Source organism: Puma concolor, chromosome A2, assembly GCF_028749965.1.
Source record: "Puma concolor isolate L17-30 chromosome A2, mPumCon1.1.hap2, whole genome shotgun sequence".
Classification (NCBI taxonomy): domain Eukaryota; kingdom Metazoa; phylum Chordata; class Mammalia; order Carnivora; family Felidae; genus Puma; species Puma concolor.
In genome coordinates, this window is record NC_141668.1 from 149633025 (window position 1) to 149656570 (window position 23546).

Sequence of the window (23546 nt, forward strand, 5' to 3'; positions counted from 1 at the left end):
GGATGCTGACTTGCACTGCAGTCTGCCCGCTGGAGATCTAGGGGAGCTCAGGGCCAATGCTCCGTAAGCTATTCCAGGCTGCAGGATCAGGAGGAGACCTCCAGGGCAGGCGCTGAGGCTTACACGTGGGTGGACTGAGAAAAGGCCCTGAGGACGGCTGCTGGTGAGGAGGCGACGCCAGACAGCAGCCCAGTGGGCCCGGCTCTGCGGACGAAAGCCGGCCTGACCTTCCCAGGCGGGGCCCTGCTAGGAGTACTCTCTGTGAACCCGCCCTGCTTCTAAGATCTAGATGCCACTATGGGCAATGCCGCACAAAATAAGCCAGGGAAGTACACCGCTGTTCAGCCCAGCACAACTAACTAGCATTTCCACCAACGTGTAAACACTCCTCTGTTTACACTCACTGCCAAGAACATAGTTCTCAACCAAATCTGCCTGACTTGTGAATTCAGAGAGAATCCAACACACGCGCGCGCGCACACACACACACACACACACACACACACACACACACGGTGAATGAGGCTGTGTGTGGGTTCAAGCAGGCAGCCCCACAACTATGTTCCCCATTAGCAGGTATAGCAAAATCTCCAACATACTTCCTTCAGTGATGGAGCCTACTTAGGCCAAAAGATGCACACACAAAAATGTCAGAGAAGCTGGGTCTTTGTCGCTGGTAACATGGGGACAAGTCCCTTCCCTTTTCCTCCCTGGGCTTAGTCAGCTAATCTGTAAAATGAGTTGTTGAGTGATATCATCTCTAAGACCCATTTACCTCTGACCTGCTTGAACTGCTGAAGAGACGAAACACCCACAGGCTGTCTGGTTTCACCGCCAGCACTGAGGGAGTTTCCTTTGCGCTCCCCCAGCTTGGTGAGGACAGCAGGGAACGAGCAGTATTGTGAAGCACCTGCCCACCACTTCTCAGAAGGGCCACCAGGAGTCCGGCAGCCTGCCCGGGAGAAGTGATCGCAAGCCACCTCCAGGCAGAGCCCCCGGGGCAGGGAGCAGCCCCCGAGAGGCCTCAGCCAGCCACAGGAGACCCAGGACCCATGCCAGCTGAGCCCAGAGCTCCCCGGCCTTCTCCACAAGCCTGGCACACCACGTGTCCTTCACAGATGTCCTGGTCTTCTTGGAGCCATGGTCCTCTGTTCTCCACAGGACAGGCTCTCTTGTACACTCACGGATGCCTTTCAGCATTGGCCTCCAAGCCTAAGCAACCTAAAGCTTCTCACTCTTTCCTTTCAAAGGGTGGAAGCATGAGGTTGGACAATGGAGTGGTGGCAGTCATGGCTGCCTTCTTCAGGGATAGGGGATCTGAAGTCAAGATCTTGTGGTTTTTTTTATCTTATTTTCATGACAAGCACGAGCAGTGCCATGACGTCCCCTGAAGGAATTTTCCTGTGCTTGCTAGTAGGGACACGCTTAGCTGTCACAGGGTAACAGACTCTGATTGCTGTAAAGAAGCCAGACTCTTCTTGGGGAATGTGGGTCAAGGCCAGACCAAGGTTTCTGCGTCTAAAGCAGGAATGATGCCCTGACAATAATTATTTCTGTATGACTGATGACAGGGGGAGCACGGCATCCACACAAGGGCCCTCACCCCAACAGCATCATCAGGGGTCTTTTTTAGGATCATGGGGTGTTTTGGTCAATAAAAGACCTCCCCCACTCAAATACAATGTTTCCTAAAAATACGAGGCTTCTTCCTCTCCCTGTATACCTCAGAAAGCTAACAAAACATCCTGGAAAAATCCCAAGACCTGAGGCCCCGTCAGGAGGCTGGGTACCTGCATACCCCACGAGAGGTCTCTTCTCTTCTGGGGAGAGAACATTCATCTTCTCACGGTGATGTGCCCAGGGCTGTGGTCCTCAGTTTTCTTATGTCAGTGACAATATTTCCCACTTAATTGAAGCCCACTCTTCTGCAGAGGCCTCCAGGAGCTGCAAACACTAGAAACCTCTGCAAACACTAACCGAATGTGAGCCAGCCCCAGCTCTGTCCCTAACTGGCCTACCCCCACACAAGGCTCTTTCTCCTCTCGGGGCCACAGTGTGCTCTCCGGAGCGCAAGGACCTTATGTCTGACACTCTCCACTCCTGTCCACTTTCAAGTCTTCTGATGACCGTAGATGCTAAAAGCCTTTAGTCAGTCCGCCCGTGTCTTGTTCAAGTCTGGGTCCTACAATCTACAAGCTCAGCATTCCCATGATGGGAGAGGCTACTGCCAAACATACAATGTAATGTGTCCCCTCTGCTGCCTTGGCAGTTGGCTTTGTGTCCCTATTTACAGTCAAATAGACTCTTCCTCCAGAGTCTGACCAAGGCCCATCTCAGTGGCAGTAACTAGCTGGACTGTGTGATATGCACAGGCAAAGCTTCACGACACTTTAAGACTATAGTGGTGACCTGGCAGGCAGGACACGACATGAGTTGTCTGCCTAACTGCCCTACACGCAGACAGCCCTGCCTCTGACCCCAGGGTTTCTGATAAGGGTCTATGTTTAGCATTCTTTTTTTAAAATTAATTAATTTATTTTGAGAGAGAAAGACAGCACGAGCAGGGGAGGGGCAGAGAGAGAGAGAGAATCCCAGGCAGGCTCTGCACCATCAGCACAGAGCCCAACGTGGGGCTTGAACCCACAAACCGCGAGATCATGACCTGAGCCGAAACCAAGAGTCAAGCACCACCCAGGCGCCCCTAGCATTCTTTTTTTTTTTTTTAAGATTTTTAAAATTTATTATTTTTAAAATGTAATTTATTGTCAAATTGGCTTACATACGGTATGTAAGGTGTGCTCTCGGTTTTGGGGGTAGATTCCCGTGGTTCATCACTTACATACAACACCCAGCCTAGCATTCCTTTTTTAAAGCATAGCATGGAAATTAACTGTGCCCCACATGAGCCCTTTCCTCATTCCAACTGGCAAAGGCAAGTGCCCCCAAATCTTTGCATCCTAGGAATAGATTTTTAACTTCATTCTGGAAACTGGAACTACTAGTTTTAGCATGTCCTGGACAAACCAACCAGAGGGTGGAAAACCAGCAGGCCGTTTGAAAAATGTAACCTGGAAAATAAAAATCAATCAAATAACATCATTGGAATTTCTAAACAGTTTAGATGAAAAAGCCTCACTGGGGAAACGTGTTTAAGAAGTCTGTCTTCCAGTGTAAGAACATTCGTGGTGAATTAAATGTTCCAAGGGGGTTCGACTGCTTCTTTAAAAGGTATAGTTGAAACAGAAAGGAAACTGCAATGCTGTCTTGGCCAAACCATACATTTGGGGTAAAGGCAAGAAGAAAACAACATGACCGAGGTTCAAAGAAATCAAGCAGTTCAAACATAGGCATCTTATAAACACACCACACGGGCACATGCACTTCACACCAGGCCTATGTGCAAGGAGAAAGCACCAGAAGCCTCAGGACAGGAGTCTCCTGAGGGGAAGTTCAACCTCAGCCATTTACCGTGATCTTTAGCCCTGCGTTGACGAAAGCCGCAAAACTTCCTTTTCTTCTTATCCTCTTTTAGCAGGTCGGCCACCGTGACTCCTTCAGGTGGAACACAGGCAATGTCATTACGATTCAGTAGAGGGCAGCAGAGAGCAGCAGGAGCAAGGGAAACGGGGCCCAGAGGACCCGAGAGGCAGCCACATCCGCAAATCCCGAACTGTCTTCCTCACGTGGACATCTATCATTCGGGGTCTGACCAGTAGAGGGGAAGTGCGTTTTCCATAGCTAGGATACCAAATGCCTGACCCTAGGAACCTGTCCTAAATAAACAACCAACTAGCCCATCAGAGACGAAGCTTCCTAGGGTTTGGCCTCCCTGCTAAGAAGGGCGCTAGGAGAGGGCACTTGGCAGCAGTTAGGGGTCCTGGGTGGGCAGGTCCAGCCCGTATCGCCCTGTGGGTCAGGACACATGGGGGTTTGATAGTGGGCTCTGGACTTAGACAGGCCAGGTCTACCCTCAGCCCCACCACTTCCTGGCTGGAAGACCAAGGACAGGTTACCTGATTTGGTAAGTCTTTGCTTATGTTAGTAAACGGTAAACAGTAAACGCAGTAAATATAAGTGTTGGCAAGGCGTGGTCAGCCATTATGAGTATAACTCCCCTGTGGCCTCTAGGTCACAAGAAAAATGAATGTAGGGTCTCCAGCTCCTTTGGGCTCTGGGATATGCTATGACTGCAGGTAGGCTAGTCTTCAGGGTAGAGGCCACACGCTCAAGGAAGAGGGCTGCAGGGGCAGCGGGGGGAAGCAGAAGGAATCCTGAGTGGGTAAGCACATGGAGAAATGGGCACCCATAACATGGTGATGTGCATGAGGACCACCGGGCATGACACATTTCTAAAATGGGCATCGTCTGGGACCCAGCAAATCCCTTTCTGGTACTCTCTCCCACAAGAACGTGAACATCCATGTGCGTGCATTTGTGCGGATTCATGGTGGCTCATGTGAAAACGAGCAGAACCTGAGTTCAAATCCCAGCTTGTCCACTGGACAAGCATGCGACCCTGGGAAGCTACTTAACCTCTTTGTGCTTCAACTTCCTCACCTGTCAAGTTCTTGCCTCCCACGGTGCTGTGAGGAATAATGGACGAGTACACCCATGGCCTGAGAACAGTGTCTGACATTTAGGAAGCACTTGATAAATGTGAGGTGTTATTATTCTGTGTTCTTTCATCGAACAAACGATCATTGGGAGCTCATATGTGTGACAAGGACCACGCCAGGTTCCAGCCACACGGTGGAGAACAGGAACAGACCCTGTACCTACCCCCAAGGAGCTCACAGTCTCCTCGTGTTAGAGGAAGACATTTATCAGACAATCACACAAAGGATGCATAAAGACATGCCGCTGACACCTGCTATAGAGGTCCAGGTGCTAGAGAGTATACAGTTCATTGTAGCAGCTTTATAATGACAATTTATTGAAAACAGCTAAAATGTGGTTTTAAAAAACACAGAAAGATGTTTATGACTCATGGTTCAGTACAAAAGGCGAGCTGAGCCACGTGAGCTGATGGGGACCTGAGTGTGGGCTGTCTGTGAAAACCTGTACGTTCTTACAGGCCCAGGTGAGGGAAGCACAGGCCCCCAACTGCCCAGCCTGGTTCCCTCATACTTTCTACACGTTGATTCTTGGCAATGAGCATATATTACTTTTGTAATTAAAACATATTAAAAACAAACACAACCCTGACTTGGACTCTACACTTGGCTATTCCTCATGTCCACACTGGGGCGACCATCCCTGTGTCTGTCTCCCGCCAGCTCCTGTGAGACCTACCCGGGGCAGCCATCTGCCCCCCGCAGTACCCTAAGTGGAGGGGGGTCTTCCAGAAGACCCCAGCGCTGGGCCCACCCCAGTCGGCTCTCCTGGTCAAAAGCACTTCCAACAACCTCTCTGGAGAGGGCAACCCTCCCGAAGCAGGTTTATCATATGTACCTCTAACTGCAGCTGTTTGCTTTACAAAGCTTTTAAATGAACATTTTCCATTTTGAACTCGCGCCCTGAAGTAGTTTAATTGTGACGAAAGCAGTTTTCTAAGTCATATTTTGAAGACACAGGCTTGGAAACAGGACCCACACATTTCCATGCTGTGTGCTTGCAAACAGCTATGCCCTTCCTGGTTTCCTGCCCAACCCCCAAATCAAACATGAGAGCAAAAGACATCCAAGTGGCACAGGAGAGGCAACTGCTGTGGCAACCTTCCATGCAGACACCTGCTGGGCAGGGGCAGAGTCCCGATGGGAGGGGCAGGGGCAGCCTCTAGGACCTCTGAGAAAGAGGAGAGCTCCTTGTGGGCATCATGCACTCCCACTTACAGAGACTATTGATCATTAATAGTTCCCACAGTGAAACTGCCCTGCTTTTCTGGCCAGAATTTTAGAATGAGCTCCCTTTAAAATGATTTCATTATTTTTAATGCCTTTTTGTTTTCTTCTTTAAAAAAAAAAAAGACTAATCACGGACAATGAGAAGAGTTTAAAATAGAATTTAGGCTTCCAGATTTTAATGGCCCTAGAAAAACGCCATTGTTAACTCAGAAGCAGCTGCATACGTCTAAAAAATCACTTTGAGATTTGGCAGGGTTTCTTAAGAAACTTGAAGCTCAGCAAAAAGTTAAATAAATTATCCTTGAAAATATCCCAAATGCTTAGGAACTAACTTCCAAGGGAATTTTGTCTATTCAATTAACCATGTAACACCAGCTTCCTAATAGCAAATTTGTAGAATGGATGTTTTAGATATTCCATGAATGCACAAAGCTAGAATTACCAGTCACCACAGCCACCAGAGAGTCCAGTTACGGACCGACTGCTTCTCCTGTCTTCTTTCAAGTGAAAGCCTAGAACAGCGTGACATTCAGTGTGATAGCATTCCAGAGCTCCCAACCCTGGCTTCACATGGGAACCTCCAGGGACCAGCAGATAAAATCATGCCTGGGTCCCGCCGCATACAAACTAGTCTTCGTGGGCGTGGAGTGATGGCATCAGGATGTGTCTGCACTCCCCAGGTGACTGTCATGTACAGCCAGAGTTGGGTACCACAGACGCAGACAGTGACATTTAGATTAGAGAGAAAAGATAATGTGTACGCAGCTCTAAGCACTTGATTTGACATCTGCTCTCCAACAGCAAGCATCAACCAACCACAAATGGACATTGAACCAGAAAGCCATGCTTCCGTATCTCAAACGTGACTGAGTCAATAGGTTTGCCTCCCACCAATACTTTAGAACCGTATAGTCTCTGAACAGGAAAGTACAGGGATGTGTTCCTAAAAGGGGTCCCTAGCCTGAGGTTGTTCAGAGGTCCTGTAGAATCTGCAAGAATAATTCTGTGTAGGTCAAGTTTTACTGCAGTCTGATGACAACAGTAGTAGTAAGTACACTTATGGCAATAGTGACCCTTACTAGTTACTGGCCATCTAATCCTCATGACAATCTCATGGGCAAACACCTTTTTTTAAATGTAATATATTGTCCAATTGTCTTACATACAACACCCAGTGCTCATTCCAACAAGTGCCCTCCTCCATGCCCATCACCCACTTTCCTCTCTCCCCCAACCCCCATCAACCCCCAGTTTGTTCTCTGTATTTAAGAATCTCTTATGGTTTGCCTCCTTCCCTCTCTGTTTGTAACTATTTTTCCCCCTTACCTTCCCCCATGGTCTTCTGTTAGGTTTCTCAAGTTCCACATATGAGTGAAAACATGATATGTCTTTCTCTGACTGACTTATTTCATTCAGCATAGTACCCTCCAGTTCTATCCACATTGCTGCAAACGGCAGGATTTCATTCTTTCTCATTGTCAAGTAGTATTCCATTGTATATATAAACCACAGGTTCTTTATCCATTCATCAGTGGTTGGACATTTAGGCTCTTTCCATAATTTGGCTATTGTTGAAAGCGCTGCTATAAACACTGGGCTACAAGTGCCCCTATGCATCAGCACTCCTGTATCCCTTGGGTAAATTCCTAGCAGTGCTATTGCTGGGTCATAGGATAGATCTATTTTTAATTTTTTGAGGAACCTCCACGCTGTTTTCCAGAGCAGCTGCACCAATTTGCATTCCTACCAATGGTGCAAGAGGATTCCATGGGCAAATATCTTTACCCCCTCCTCGCAGACAGGAAAATGGGGGCTTGGAGACACTGGGTAGTGTGCCTAGCACTCAAGTCCAAATTCTCAGTCATAGCCCATTCCAGAGAAGGGGCATCTACATGCTGTCTAGCCTCTGCCTCCAAAGTCTCATGACCTCTTATTAATGGCTTCTGATACCCCCTTTGCTTGTACAGGGTGAGGCTTAGCAAGGGTTTCCTGTCACACTGTCACTTAATCCCCCCATGTCTGCAAGGAATCTGTCCCGATCCCATCCAGGACCCAGCTGAAAAAGGGCAGTCAGTGGCATACACGTCCCAAGGCAGTGTGAATAAGGCAAGGATCCCTAGGGAATGTCCCACCCCCTTTCCCAAAGAAAATGCAGGAGCAGGGCTGGGGAGGTAACTATGCGGGCATGGATCTTACACACCCAGGGAGCACGCTGGCACCGGCAATGCCCACCTGCACTGCCTGCCAACAGGTGACAGAGACCAGACCTGGCGTGTGCAGGTGGTAAATCAACCATCATCGGCTGATGAGGGGGATGATGCAGGCCTCATGGAAACTCCCTTCCCCTGTGGTTTCTGGCTGTGACAAGAAGAAAATGGATGGCCACCACGGGGTGTCCCTGAGAAACCTCAGAAGCTTTCCTTCTCCAAAAGTTCTGGGCTGCTGGGAATGTATTCAGGGAGGCCCACTTCCTTGCTGGGAGGAGACTTGGGGCTCTTGTCTTAAGTCAGTTAAATCTCTACATGGCTCCCAAAGCCTGGGATTTATGTCTTTTTTTTCTTTAATGTATGTTTATTTTTGAGAGAGACAGAGAGAGAGAGAGCTCGAGAGCGCAAGCAGGGGAGGGCAGAGAGGGAGGGAGACACAGAATCTGAAGCAGGCTCCAGGATCTGAGCTATCAGCACAGAGCCTGATGCGGGGCTTGAACTCATGAGATCATGACCTGAGCCGAAGTCAGACACTTAACCGACTGAGTCACCCAGGCGCCCCTGTATTTATTTCAGATCCTAATCATCAAGGCTCCGGGCATCTGGTGACTCGGGAAATCAGAGCCTCACTCCACAGGAAACCCCAGCACCTGGTGGAGTACTCCCACAGAAGGGTGTGCTCTTCAGTATCCAAGGTCAAGCTGGTTACCCAGGCTGAGTCACACGGCACTGTGCACAGCAGAAACCACAGAGCTGACGTTCCAGAGATACGGCTCAGCTTTGTGGGGTTGGGAGTCCTGGTTACAGAGTGAACTCTGAAGATCTACCACTTTTAAAGGTGGGTTATTTCTTTCCTTGATTATACTACTAAGCAATGCACTTAAGGGTTTGGAACGTTTATAACCGTCTGTACCTTGTTTGTGCGATTTCCCTAGCCTAAGAGGTACCCTCCTCTCTGCCACTTTTCGAAGCCACAGGCTGTTCCTCCCTTGAGCTCAGCAGGAACACCACCTCTTCTCGGGAGCCTCCCTTGCATTCCTCCCAGGGCTGCTTCACTGTGCCTTACGGGGCTCCCACAGAAGACTGCTGGCCCCTGATCACATTGCTAGCTTGCCCGTTCTGTTTCAAGCTGAGGCACCGCCCCCTCTGTCTTCCCTCCTCAGCTAGGTTTCCAAAGGCAGAGGAACTGATTTTGTCATCACGTGGCCAGGTCCTTTACACACACTGGCAGGACACAGGAAGGACTGGGCTAAGACAGAGTGGTCTCTCAGGACTAGCAGAAGCCATCGCCTTGAGTCCGGTGAAAACACCCACTCCTCCAGCCACGGGCCACAAGCGCGGTCCCACCACAGCTGCTGCTAGCAGTGCTATCAGGGGCGAGGAAGCTGGGGCAACGAAGAGATGACAAGCTCACGCGGCCCCCTACCCCCCATCGGGCACAGCTAAACTGGCCGAGGAAGGCTCTCACTCAGGAGAAGGCACACTTGTGTCGGCTCACACATGACATGTCACATCAGGACAGGGAGGGAAGGGCTGGCAGACCTTCCCAGGTCAGCACCAAAGATGGAGTCTGGAAAGGAAGAGGGGAAACGCGAGGCAGGCATCCCCCAGGCTGCAGGTGTGACTCATTGCCGGCCACACGGGAGGTGCAGAGGCTGCGAGGAGACCACGAGTTCAGGCTCAAATGCCTTGAAGACACGCAGACACCCTTCTTACACCCGGTCACCTAAAGGACAGCACCAAGTTTGGAACTGGGACGAAAGTCCCCTTGTGAACTCCCATCTCAGAGTCAGCACACAAAGTCAGCTCTAGAAATCCTCCGGCAGCCTCCTGATGCTCAGCCACTGAGTCCCTAGCCTTCTCCTCGAGGGAGCAGCACCAATGACGCTGGGAAGCAGCAAGGAGGGGAGAGGAGCGTCCTGCACCCCGCCGGCCCCCCAGGAGCACACAGGACTAAGTCAATCATCTGCAACTGTGACAGCAGGAAGGCCTCACTCCCCATGGAAGCACGGACCCAGAGTCCCCAGCTGGAAGCAGCCGAAGGCCACCTCAGTCAGCCGTGGGCCACTTAGCCTCCATATGCACAGAGGCAGCACAAGCCCTCCCTCACCCAGCCTCCCCTTGCCTACCCTCTGTGCTCCGGCCAAAGGAACAAACAACCTCAGTGTCCTCCTCATACCTCTGCCGTGGCTCAGGATGTTTCTCCTGACACTGGCACACCTCAGACCCGTCCATCCTTCCAGGCTCAGGGCCAATGCCTCACAGCTCCGTGCTGGAGCCCTGCAGCCAGCCATCGTCCCCCTTGGCACCCCGCACCCAGCTTGCCACCCCTCGCAATCCGCACCTCTGTCCCCTCGTGCCGCAACTTGGTGAGCACAGGCCTACCCTCCCCCAGAAGAAGAAAACTGCTGATGACCGCACACCCAGCACCCGCCTTGCTGAGTGAAGGCGTGACTGCACGCCGTCTCAGGGCCCCTGCCCAAGGGGGCTCGCTCAGCCATCTCCTTCCGCCTTGGTTCCCAGGCCTCTCGAGGGACGCACTCCTTTGAGACATGTTCTTGGTCTTTACCATCAACTATTCTAGACTTCAAAGTCCAAGCGTCTCAGTCAACTCCACTGCTGAATGTCAATCTCTGCTTTTACCTGAGGCACAGATGGCCCAGGAAGCGTAAGGGCACATCCGTGAGGAAAGCAGGTGGTGAAAGAGACACCTTGGGTGACAATGGCAATTAACGCCAGGCTTTGCTGGGCGTCGGGCCTTCCTGCTGCAGAAAGTGCCCGCGGTGCCTGGTACCAGGGTGGACGACCAGGCGAGTGGGCTCCAAGTGGCTATGCTGACTCCTACGCCACCTAACGCTGCCCAGATGGGTCAGCTGCTTTCTTCCCAGCCCCTGATGGGCTAAGCATCTGCGCCCCCTCCCACCCCCCCCCCACGTAGAGCTCAGGTGGGGGCCACTTCAGGCCACACGAGGCTGGAGAGGGATCCTGCTCTTCAAGTTCTTGTCCAGTAACACAGCTCCCTCTGAAGGGAAGGAAGGAGCCGTGGCTTTGTGTCCTGTGCTGCAGGGTCAACGTGTGTCTTCCCACGGCTGCTGCCCACACAGAAGGGGCTTCCCGAATTCCCTGTGGGTGAGTGTGGCTGACCCTCCTCTGCCTTAAAACCACGTGACCAGGTACAACTCTAAAACCCGAGCCTCCGGCAGAATCTTAGACGTGGTACGAACACACTGTCCTCTCTGATGGGCAGCCGACAGGGTACGTGACCGCAGGCCGGGCCAGGGGGAGAGACGTCTCTCTGCCTGGCGGGGGTGTGAGTCACATACAAGCTCTCTCTGGTCAGGAGTAGGAAGGTGCTACATACTGTTGCGTTTGCTTTCCTCTCCTCCTTCTTCCTCGTTCTCAGGATCGATGTCCTCTGCTTGGGTGATCCAATCCAAGTAGCCCTTTAGATCCTCCTCTAGCTGCTGCTTCTCCCGGAGCTTCTGGAAATCTCCCCGGGCTTTAGCCTTCTCTCTTTCCTTTGAGAATTCTCTGAGGGAGGCGGAGAGAACAAGCACATGTCAGGACGTCCCTAGGGACCTGCACCGTGAGCCATCTGTCCTGCTGCACAACAGTCTTGTGGCAGGACACACAGCACTGAGTAACAGCCACACAAGCACAGCAACAGAGGCCACACATGTGGACAGGACACAGGACGGTGTCTTCCTAAGCAAGACTGTGGGTGTCAGAGCTGCAGAGACCACATCAACACACATGCGCTGTCTCAGAAAATGAACAATCCCAAGGAGCCCAGGCCAAAATCACCATGTGCTGTCATGGAGGGTCTCCTGACACCCCCCGCCATTAGCTTGAACTCAGAGGTCCCCCACCTCCCCCAGAATGTCCCCAGATGCCAGTGGAAGCTGGCATCACACTTCAAAGAGAAAGGACCCGGGAGGGCTAAGCTGTGGTCAAAGAGGGTACGCACCAAGTTTAGGGTTTCTTCAGTATTTTCAGCCAAAGGTAGCATTCCTGACCCTTGTGTCCAAACTAAGAGCCAGGAGGGAGCTCACCCTCATGGCCCGGTTCTCCCTTCCCACGCAGGAAACAGAGCACTGGTGAAATGCTATTGTTGTTCATAACCCTCACTTCTTGCCATGATCTTTCCCCAAAAGTCTTCCCTGCAGGAGATGAAGAGGCAGTACAATTTGTTGCCCATTTATGGGAACACCTGCCCTGGAAAGGCTTTGGCAGACGTGTAAATGTTCCCAACTGCTCGTTGTTTACTCCACCTTTCGCGTCTGCAGTCCTACATCCACACATACACATAGAATCCCACATGTGTTCAGGCAAGCCTGGGAGTCAGGTGGATGATTACCCAATTTTCATGTACAAGGAACCATCTGCATTTCCAACCGCGAATGCTTACAGGAGCCAAGTTACACGAATTATGGATTTCGTAAGCACGATTAAAAAGCTGCTAAAAAAGCGGATGAGATTCAGCACAGCTTCTGCGCACACGGCCCTGGATTCTGATGGAGGTTACCTCCGCCTTCCGTCTGCCGTCCTGCCAGCCCGAAGCCCCCACGTCTCCCTGTCAGGGACCTCTTCACCCCAACCCAGACAACCGACAAAGGGGGAAATGACCTGCCTTCATAAAGCCAACCCCTCGTCTCTCTTCCCTCTCGCCCTCCACCCTGGGCTATAAAAGGGACTAACAGGTACTTGAACGCTCAGCGACACGGATGCTTCAAGTTAAAAACTGGAGTCCTTACCAAGGCGCTACCCTCTGCCTAGTAAAAAAGCATGACCCTCATTGCTCCCCAGTCACTCACCTCCCGAATGCCCCAGAACCTGTCCTTGGCTCTGTCACGGCTGATCCATCCCCACCTTCCCCCTCTAAAAAATGAGGAGAGGGCAGGGCTATGGGGCATGCTGGGCCCATCCCGCAGGGGAGCTGATCTCAGAGGGTTTGCAGGTTGAGCCAAAGCTGATTAAGACTCAGATGCTTTCTGCACTCCACCCAGGGGCCTTTCCTGCAAGGGAGAATCCCTTCCTGTCTCACGTAGGAAGGGCCATCACAGGCGGCGTCTTGCTGTTCATGCAAACCAGACCCTCAGAACGATTTGGGGCTTCTAGGCCTCCCAGGCCTCCTGAGACACAAGACATGCATAACTCAGTTTTGGGGAGGTTCACCAAGTCAATATGAATTTTGAAGAAGTCACACCCAATCCATAATGTCCATCCCTGGAGAATGAAGTGGGGGCCCTGGAGGCTTACATGTCAACATGTCCCTTTTCTTAAATACATTGTAAAGAACAACCGGGTGGGCCTCATTTGTATAGTCTGCCAAAAGCACGCACAAATCTTTGTGTTTTGATTCTGAACTTGAAGTGTGAAATTTACACGGTTATAATACAAACAGGGTATTCTTATTCCTAGAGTCATATCCTATCTGAGTTCTTGAAAAAGATTACAAAGATAGCAAAAGAGTTACCAGAAAAATTTAAGGGCTTTATAAAAGAGGATTTTGCTTTAATATCGTATTTTATGAAGTGTTTTTTTGCATTAGAAATACAAAAAAAAAAAATAACTCTCCAACAAGCTCTATCGCTGTTGTACATTCTTGGTTGTTGAGACACAGGAACACATGCATAGATAAAATCCTACTATGAGTAAAATTTCTGAGAATAAAAACCATTGCCAGGCTTATGGCCCATTTATTTTAAGTAATAGTCGCTATTACACAAGTTCAGGTAATAAAGTTGTTGATGTAAACCCTCTGAACTGCTTTTAGACAGTTCTGAATGGTCTAATACTCAACAGACATGTAACATTTGCTGATTTGCACAGAACTGAGATTTGCAAGCATAAATCTCCTCCTGTGGGCTCTGAGACAGGCTGAAGGAAGAGGGGTGGGAGGAGGGGTCTTTGTGATGGACCTAGACCACACTGGGCTCTCAGTCTGAAGACCTGGGTTCTAGTCCCAGCTCTATCACTTGTCTCTTCGGAGCTTGGGTTTTCTCAGCTGCAATATAAACACAATACTTGTTCTACTGTTTCACGGAGATTAAGACAATACTGTGGAAATCACAAAGCATTGGGCAAATGTGAAGTTCAAAGATATAATATTTAGCTGCTGAATCTGGGCATTAAAAAGGCAATCAGAGGAGCTTTCTCAAATACCAAAGGGAGGAAAACTGCAAACATCTCTGAGTGGGCTCTAAACTACATGATCCCAGAGAAGCAGAGAACAACGCATGAAATCCTAGGCTCAGAGTGACCCCAATGGGCCAGCCAGTACCTCATCAATCCTGTACCCCTCTCTGCTCAGTTGAAAATAACCCATTCCCATCTCAACAATCCTTCCATTCTAGAAAATTCCCACCCAAGTCCACCAAATTTTGTATCAGCCTCAGTAGATGAAGAAAAAAAGTTTTCCATTTTGCATGAGAATTCATCATTTTAGAAGCCATTACTAAGGGACTAAGTAATAATCACTACTACAAAAGTTGATTTAACAAAGTTATTGGTAGAAACAATCTGACTTTTTTTTAATGTTTACTATTTTTGAGAAAGAGAGAGAGAGAGACAGAGACAGAGACAGAATCCAAAGCAGGCTCCAGGCTTTGAGCGGTCAGTGCAGAGCCTGACGGGGGGCTCAAAGTCACGAAATGAACTGTGAGATCATGACCTGAGCCAAAGTTGGACGCTTAACTGTCTAAGTCACCCTGGTGCCCCCAAACCATCGGACTTTTTACAAGTGCCTAGAAATCTAACAGCTCAACATGTGACAGAAGCCTTCTTGTTCCAAATCAGAATTCTATTTATGGTGCATTTGATCAAAAGGAAAAAAAAGATATAAGAAAGGCTTCAACAAAAAGGCACCTGGTATTCTACCCTTTATGTATGAAAAAGGGGGAAATAAGGAAACATGCATATTACCTCAGGGTGTATCCAAAGGATAAAGCAGAAACTGCAGAATGGGGACAAATAGAAGGGAGGGGACAAAGCAGGAGGGATACTGTTAAGTATACCTTTCTCTATAGTTTTCACTTTTGGAACCACATTAATATTCTACACATCACAATTTTTCAATTAAATCAAAAAGGATGGGGTGGTGGGGAAATAACCCTAAAGTGGAAGTCAATTGAGACAAATGAATCTGGTTGCATTTCAAACAAATACCACAACGATAAAGAAGAGAAAGACAAAACTAGCTCGGGTAGCTTAGGATCCCTTGACTGTTTGCTCTCAGCCTTGGGCAGGATTGAGTGAGGGAAGAACCACAAGTAAATGCTAAACTCTTTGCAGGAGTTTTGTGTTTTGTAGTGCTATGGACAAAACAATGCTGGAATCATTTCGGATTTATTACAGGACTTAACAACTGAGTAAATGTGTCCGTGTTCCTGGGAGCCAGGGTCCTCACTGTGGAAGGAGGGACACAGAAACATGGAACAAAGGAAGACTAGGAAGAACCCTCTGGGGATGGACTGGAATTAGAGGTGTTGATGTGAATTCGTGATTTCTACAAGATGTATATGTATGAATGTAAGTATGTGTATGTGCATGTAAATGCATATGTTTCCCAGCTCTGTTGAAAGACTATGGAAACAAAGGCAGTCCAGTTGTTATGAGCACACGTGGCCCCCAGACTTGGGTCTCTAATACATGTCTATTAAAAGAAACCAAAAGTCGGGGCGCCTGGGTGGCTCAGTAGGTTAAGCAACTGACTTCGGCTCAGGCCATGATCTCATGGTTCGTGGGTTCGAGCCCTGCGTCGGGCTCTGTGCTGACAGCTCAGAGCCTGGAGCCTGCTTCAGATTCTGTGTCTCCCCCTCTCTCTCTGTTCCTCCCTTGCTCATTCTCTGTCTCTCTCTGTTTCTCAAAAATAAATAAATGTTAAAAAAATTACAAAAAAAAAAAAAAGAAACCAAGAGTCTTGGTAAAATGGCTGATTCCAGGGCTAGGGTAGAGTAGGTACAGGATGAAACAAATAAGGACATGCTAAAAAAATTTTTTTTTTAATTAAAAGCAAACAAAAACACGATAAGGGCACAGGAGCCAGAGAAGTATGTCTCACTGGCTAAATCTAGGATAGAAAATGATGAAATAGGAATAAAGTATTATATTTTAAGGAAAAAAAATCAGTCCACACGTCTTATAGACAGATAAATGAAAAAACAAGATGGTTGCCAGAGGAGAGGACAAAGCGGGATGGGCAACATGGGTGAAGGGCAGCGGGAGATACAGGCTTCTAGTTATGGAATGAATACGTTGCGGAAATATAAGGTACAGCACAGGGAATATAGTCAATGATACCGTACTAGCATGTATGGTGACAGATGGCAGCTACACTTGGGGCGAGTACAGCATAATGTATAAACTTGTCAAATCACTACGCTGTACACTTGAAACTAACGTAACATTGTATGTCAACTATGCTCAAATTTTTCTTCAAAGTGCAAAAAAAAAAAAAAAAGGCAAAAGCAAATGAGATACAATATTAATAAGCATCAAGTGAAGGGTACATGGACTGTTCACTATGTTATTCTTGTAACTTTTCTGTAGTTTGAAATTATTTCCAAAGAGAAAAAATTTTCAAGTGTTTGGAAAAATGTAACCATAGTAACCAAATGCAAATTTATGTTATATTTTCATTTTCGCTCACCAGCTAGATTGTAGGATCCTTCGGGAATGGACAATGTTGTACATTTCTTATGTTTTCCATTCCGCATCTCTGTCTCTTTCATGATGTCCCCCTTCCAGTAGTCATGCAGGTACAAAGCATATGAAATGAGCCCTACTCCTGAAGAGGCCAGAATGCATCAGGATAGAAAGCCCATGATTCCTGGAATCTCCCAGGAGCATGAAATGAGTGTGTCCACGCCCAGACATACCATCTGCAGCAGCTTTCACCATCAGCCTGTCATTTTCCCTTCCCATTTACAGGCCTCATGGGGTGGAATTTCTGTCTCCATGCTGCTGGAGAATCTTCCCTCCAGGTCTATGTCCTTTGTAAGGAGCAATTTCTCGGTGAGGAATCTCCCTGCCAGCTGGACATCATGACCACCAAGCATCTTATGCTGGCCAGTCTACACACACCTCACCGACCAAGGCAGCTGGAACAAGTTGTAGCCAGAGCGTTTCATGGGGGTTCACCTTCCCCTTGACTCCAGGATACCACTGCAGACCCTGGCTTCATCCTGATGGTGTCCTGCTCAGGAAGCCTCAGGGTTCCTCAGCACTGCCCTCAACATTCCAAGTTTAAGTGTCTTAGCCTGGCACTTGGCACCTTTCAGTCTTTTCCCATAGCCTATTTCAGCTCCATTTCCCCACCTTATAAACGTACCTCTGTATTTTGCCTACACTCTTCTCAATTCCTTAACCCTCTGAGCCTTTGTCCACAGAACTCCATCCACCTAAGAAGCCTTTTCCCATCTTTGAATTCCAGCTTAGCTATCAAGACCCAGATTTACCTGGCTACCCATTCAAAGAGTTCTGCCCTCTGAATCATCAGAGCACTCTACTCAGCGAACACCAAGACATGGAGGTGTGTGTGTGTCCAATCCCAGCCGGCCTCCTCAGCGAGGTAACCCTGACAGAGCCCAGGCCAATGCCTTAAGCCCATCCTCATGGCAGATGGTCAGTGGTGATGGCGGGGCTGTTATTACCCTCATTACACAGACACCGAGGAAACAGAGGCTCAGGTTGGTCAGACAAGCCCACCTAGCTCCTGAATCGGCCCTTCCAAGGACCTCCACGTGGGCCACATGGGAGGCAGAGAAAGAAGAGGGTAGCAGTATGAGTGGATAAGGACAAAGAAACAGCTTTGGGTCAGTCTGGGCGGGGGCGGGGGGGGGGGGGTGCTTAAATCCCAAACTATTTTGGGAGGATTAGGATTACCTTCCTGAAAGCAATGGGGAACCAACAGAAATCTGATAGGAGAAGAGTCCTTATCAGCTTTGTTTTATAGGAGTTCTATGTAAAGATGAGATAAAAATAAGAAAATGGTGCTGAGGCCAGAGGTAATCAGGAAACACTGAGTGATGGGGTAGGTTCGACAGCAATAACAATGTGAATCAAAAGTAACATGTTCTGATAAAATTCCCAACTTTCATGGACTATTTGGAAAAGCACCTGTGAGGGCTGTCATTGCTAACCCCCAGCCATCCCCACACTGTGGTCATCTTTACCTCTTCTCCCTCATGCTGGTCCCCTGGGTCTGCCCCACCCAGTGTCATCTTCTTTGCTAACATGAACCTTCCTCCAGGGCCAGGTGATGCCCCCACTTCCTGCCATGGGAACATTCCACGCCCATGCATTCAGGAAACAAAGGCAGGTAGGCAGGTGGGCAGGGGGCAGAGGAAAGATGAACAGGAAGGTAGATAGAGATGAGACACCACAGAAGAGCCCCATTCCTGGTCCTCGATCTCCAGAAGGCTGCCATGGAATAGAGGAAGCAGGCCCCCTGTGTGCTCCAGGGAGTGGGTCGAAGTGGAAGAAGAGTGATTTCAGTGCAATATAAGGCAGAAACCTCTAATAGTCGAAGTGCACCAAAGACGAAATGTGCAGCATGGAAAGCAGCAACTTCTGGAGGGGGTGCATGGAGATGGAGACTTTGGTCGAGGACCAGCACCAAAGCAGGAAAGCTGGAGTCCCCAGGTGTGGTACAGATCCTGCTGCTGTGTTTCCCCAACCCCACACGACATCCCCTCTTCTCACCCAGGCCAGCACTTGCAACACACCGCCCCGTACTATGTCCAACCATGGCTGAGGCTAGACCCTCCTGGCCTCCTCTGTGGCTCAAAGGGAAAGCAGGACCCCTCACTGCTGAGAAGTGACCCCTTCCTCATTTTCTGCTCTCCTCCCATGGCAGCAGCCTGGTGCTCTCTCTTAGTCCTGGCAGCCAAGAAGTCTGTTGGCATCATTACCAAGAAGCCTGAGGGCTGAGGGAGTCAGAGCAAGGGGTGAGTGGGGTTCTGGCTGCAGAGGGATGGTACAGCCACACCCCCCGGGACACTCACATGGGGCTCCAGCAAAGCCCTGCAGGTGGGGAAGAGAAGGAAAAGAACAGGTAGAAGGCTCTGAGACAGGCACAACTCGAATCCACGGTCCTGTACCTGTAACTGCACCGGCCCAGGGTCCCACCTGTCAACCAACAATCTAAGCCCGCACAGCTGGGGGTGCTGCCTCAGTTTCCTGTAGGACAGCCTGTTCGGGTCATGGCCCCTTTGTAGTAATAACAGAAACAAACATCTTGTGTATTTGGATTTCTATTTGGGGTCTTTAAAGTGTCTTTACATGCTGTCCCATGGGCTCCTCACTACCTCGGTGTGGGACAAGGATTACCACTCCCATCTCACCGAAGCCAAAGTTGCAGTTCAACAAGGTAGCGTTACTGCCCCTGGATCATACGCTCAGTAAACAGGATAACCAGGCTCCAAAGTAAGTGCTCTTTCCACAGGCATCCTGATCCCACTGCCTCCTGGCATAGGAGTTGTGTAGACTGGACATTCATTGGTTAGGATCAGGAGGGGTGGGTCAAGACAGAATGCACCACTTACCCCCGGCATTCTGATTTTCCTCCAGAGCCCCAACTCAGGCTTAGCAAAGATGATAGTACACTTCCCCTCACATGTTGTCCTTCTCTGCTCAGGGAGACAATCTGCCAGCCAGTCACCCCCACCCCAAGAGTCCCTATGCACATGCCCCACACTGCAGAGAGCTCCCAAACCCTGACATTGCCAGGATTTACAGGCCCTGACAACCTGTGCTCTGGGAGCCCTGGCTTGGTCAACACCACTGGAGAGACATCACTTAGCCTGAAGCAAGCCATTGCATTCGTATGGCAACTCAGGTCACACGTGACAGCCACTGCACAATTTGTTCTGGAATTTGTTATTTCTCAAATGCCCCATAAAATAAATGGGCCACTGGAAATCATGTTGATTTAGAGATAGGGTTTTTTCTTGGGTTGTAACGCTATTTGTTTAACCAGACCAACACAAATAAAATTTAGACAAACGCTTTGAAATTTGTGCACAGACAGAGAGAGAACCAGCACAAACAAGTGTAAAAACCTCTGGTGAGCAAAGCCAACAGAGCCACTGGGACTCAGATTTCCAGTGAAAAGAGAGGACTCGGAAATTCACACATACGCACAAGCAGCATTCTTAAAAAGGCAGAGTAGGGGGGAGCTGAAGAAGCAAGCAAGTTTTTGTCAGTGGAGGCCAGTCTTCCTTAGACCTAAATCATTTCCCCTACGTAGACATAAAGGAAATGGAACAGAATGAAAAAGTAGTTTGGTTCAAAAAATATTTTTATGTTTAAATCTAATTCTTTGGAAAGCATGTAAACTCAGTTTCTGTTTGAGGAATTGAGGTGTTATGTAAAAAAAAAAAAAAAAAAAAGAATCAACAATGTGTGGTGTTTCACCATAAAAAAATTTACAAGACTAGTGCTCTAACCCCTAAGCTATGGAGCCCCACCATAAAAAAATTTAAATGAGCGGCAGGGGTTCCAGCTCAAAGTTCATCAAAATCATTGGCTTTGTTCCAGTTTCCCTCAACCACAAAAGGCCCGGCATTAGCCCAAGGAGGCTCTCTTTGCATGAGAGGAGTGGCCAGAATGCCAGAGGTGGGCTTTGGGATGCCATCCTTAAGACCTGTTCCTTTGCAGAGGACACAGGGCAAGGCCGGGGCGGGGGGAATGTAACCTGCAACCGCGTCCTTCAATGGCAAGTGAGGTATAGGCCTCCAAGAAGCGGGGGACCCACAGGCTGGTAAGAGGGACAAGAGAAAATGGAGGAGTTTTGTTTACACAGAGAATATGTTGGAGGAAAGTATTTTAACAATCGCTTTTCCATCAAACCACATTATGACCATTGTTTGGGAACTCGTTCCTGAAAATAACCCCCACGGCGACTCTCTGTAAAGGGTGTCAGTGCCTCCTAATTTTTCTGTTCACAAAGGTTTGGGTGTCTTAAGAGATTTTTCCTCAAACCAATGCTCCCCTTTTCATGTCCTTGACTACTTTTTTTTTTTTTCAACGTTTTTTAAATTTATTTTTGGGACAGAGAGAGACAGAGCATGAACGGGGGAGGGGCAGAGAGCGAGGGAGACACAGAATCGGAAACAGGCTCCAGGCTCCGAGCCACCAGCCCAGAGCCCGACGCGGGGCTCAAACTCACGGACCGCGAGATCGTGACCTGGCTAAAGTCGGACGCTTAACCGACTGCGCCACCCAGGCGCCCCTTGACTACTTTTATTGACATAAAAGTCTACGAAAATGTTTTAAATAGAAAATGTCCATCGTTTGAGAAGATGAACCATTTTCAAAGCAGGCGTTTCCCTAACTTTTTTTTCCCCTTAGCTTTTAATGACAAGGTTATCTGCTGTGAAGAGCAGCTGAGCAGACCTACACATACCAAACCTCGGGGACTGGGTACGTATGGCACTGAACGAGGGACAGGGACAGGGAGGGAATGAACTAATGCATGATCTGTCCGGTTTTTTCTCTCTCCTGGCCCTCTCTAAACTCTGTTCCTTAAACTCTGTGCTCCGGCCATCCTGAAATTCACTCCTCTCCTCCGAGGCACAAAGATCTTACAGCTGTGTGCGTGCTGTTCCCTATGTTAACCTTGACTGCTCTTCCCGATGCTCACCCACTCGCTGGATCAGCCTGGAAGGACATTTCTCTTACGTCCTTAGAGTCTCCTGGATAAGAGACTCACTTGTGTAGAATTTATTTCACAGCACTGCAGTTATTATTTAATATTTTCTTTTACACATTAGACCATAAGCTCTGTGAAGGAGGGGCCGTGTCTTTCTTATCCTTGTATATCAATTCCTTGTCAAAATCGTTGGCCGCTGCTCAGTATGAAGAGGCTGAATTTTAATAAACAGTTTTATAGTCTCAGGTCTTACATTAATAACCATCATGTCAAAGACATGGATTGTGGGCTCTGCAATGGATGTATCTGATCACAAATGCCCACATAACATTCTATCACCTAAAATTGCACCCGTTAAAAAACAAATAGAAATGAAGACAGTCAGAGTCCTGTAAAGTCTTAAAAAGTCCTCCAGGGAAATAAAGTGTATCTGGCATCTTAGAATGAAATACACTTTCTTTTTTTCACTGCATCTCCTTGTTGGAGGACAGAAGAACTGCTTTCTCTTTGAAGAGTTAGTTTCCATGGCTACCAAAGACATTCTAGTGCTTCCGGCAGAAAATTTCCCATGCAGGTTGCATGCTGAAAGTTACAGATTTCTTGTTTCAATCTGTTTTGCAGAAAACGTGTTTTAAGAGGCATTCTTCAAAAACATGGGTTCTCTCGTCTCTTATCACTTTCTCTGAATGAAATACATCATTCCCAATCAGATGAGCCAAGCCGACGTCCTATCTTCCATGACAGGCTTCAAATACTGCCACTTAACAAGTCACTTGAGAAACTTCTTGCTAGACTTGTCAGATTCCAGTTTTTAAAGAAAAATAAGGAAAATGTGTTCCTGAAGTCTGACTCAGGAGGGTGGCAGAACCATTAAAACATAAACACGTTTGCAGGTAGCAGCGACCCCAGGGCATGTCCTACTTAGGCACCAACACAGTTTGCTGTGTTACGGGCCTGGCTTTACCGCCTGAAGTGCCGTTGTGTTCCCGCCTGCTGCCAGTGGGGTCTGACCACAGGTAAGCAACGCTGGCCCAGAGAAGAAGCTGGAACCAAACCCATCTGTTGGGATGTCCTCAAAGCAATGCCTGTGGGAATTTCTGCCCCATCCCACCCATGGCCACCTCCAAGGCAAACCGGCTGGTGAGCAGCACACAAAGGAGAGCGAGCCTCTCCCTCCCAGGAGGGGTTCCTTGCTGGAGGGCAGCATGGGCGGGAGGCGCCCTCTGTGGACCATCACACTTAGTTGAGAGCAGGGAATGAGCAGCATATTACAAGGGACACTCGGGGATTCAGAGAGATCCATCCCCGGTAAAGGATCCAAAAGGACCACTTGAGCTACAATGAGACTTGTTCACGAGCACTTTTAAGAAGAAAAAGAAACCAATGTCTCTGAAGCCTCTGTCTTCCACTCTTCCACTTTGCTTCGGGTGATAAATTTGGGGGGAGAAAGATGCTGATGGAACATAAAGAAGACAGCCACTCGGGAAATATCAGCACAGACCCAGCCTGGGTAGACAGGGTCCCACGGTGCCCCCTCACCTGGCACAGAAAGAGGGTCCACCTGATGAGAAAAGCAGCTTGGGCTCTGGAGACAAGAAGCTTGAGACTTAATTCCTGGCTTACCAGGAATTCCTTACTTACTAGCTGTGTGACTTTCAGAAAGGTAAGACCTCTCTGAGCCCTGCTTTCTTCATCTGTAAACCTGAAGCAAGAGCACGTCACTAAAGTACTAGAGAAGATTAAATGAAATTAACTATATACGGGTGCCTGGGCGGCTCAGTCAGTTGAGTGTCCAGCTTTTGATTTCGGCTTAGGTCATAATCTCATGGTTCATGAGTCTGA

At 48.8% G+C, this 23546-nt stretch overlaps 1 protein-coding gene across 18 annotated transcripts in view; it reads right to left on the minus strand.

Annotated features, from left to right (window-relative positions):
• The window catches only part of CACNA1D (calcium voltage-gated channel subunit alpha1 D), a 303873-nt gene that overhangs the window by 92469 nt on the left and 187858 nt on the right, over positions 1 to 23546 (minus strand). For all 18 annotated transcript variants that reach the window (XM_086697894.1, XM_086697896.1, XM_086697903.1 and 15 more), the window contains exon 9: positions 11412 to 11581. In XM_086697894.1, the coding sequence (XP_086554020.1) occupies positions 11412 to 11581 (170 nt within the window). The remainder of the gene's footprint in view (positions 1 to 11411; positions 11582 to 23546) is intronic.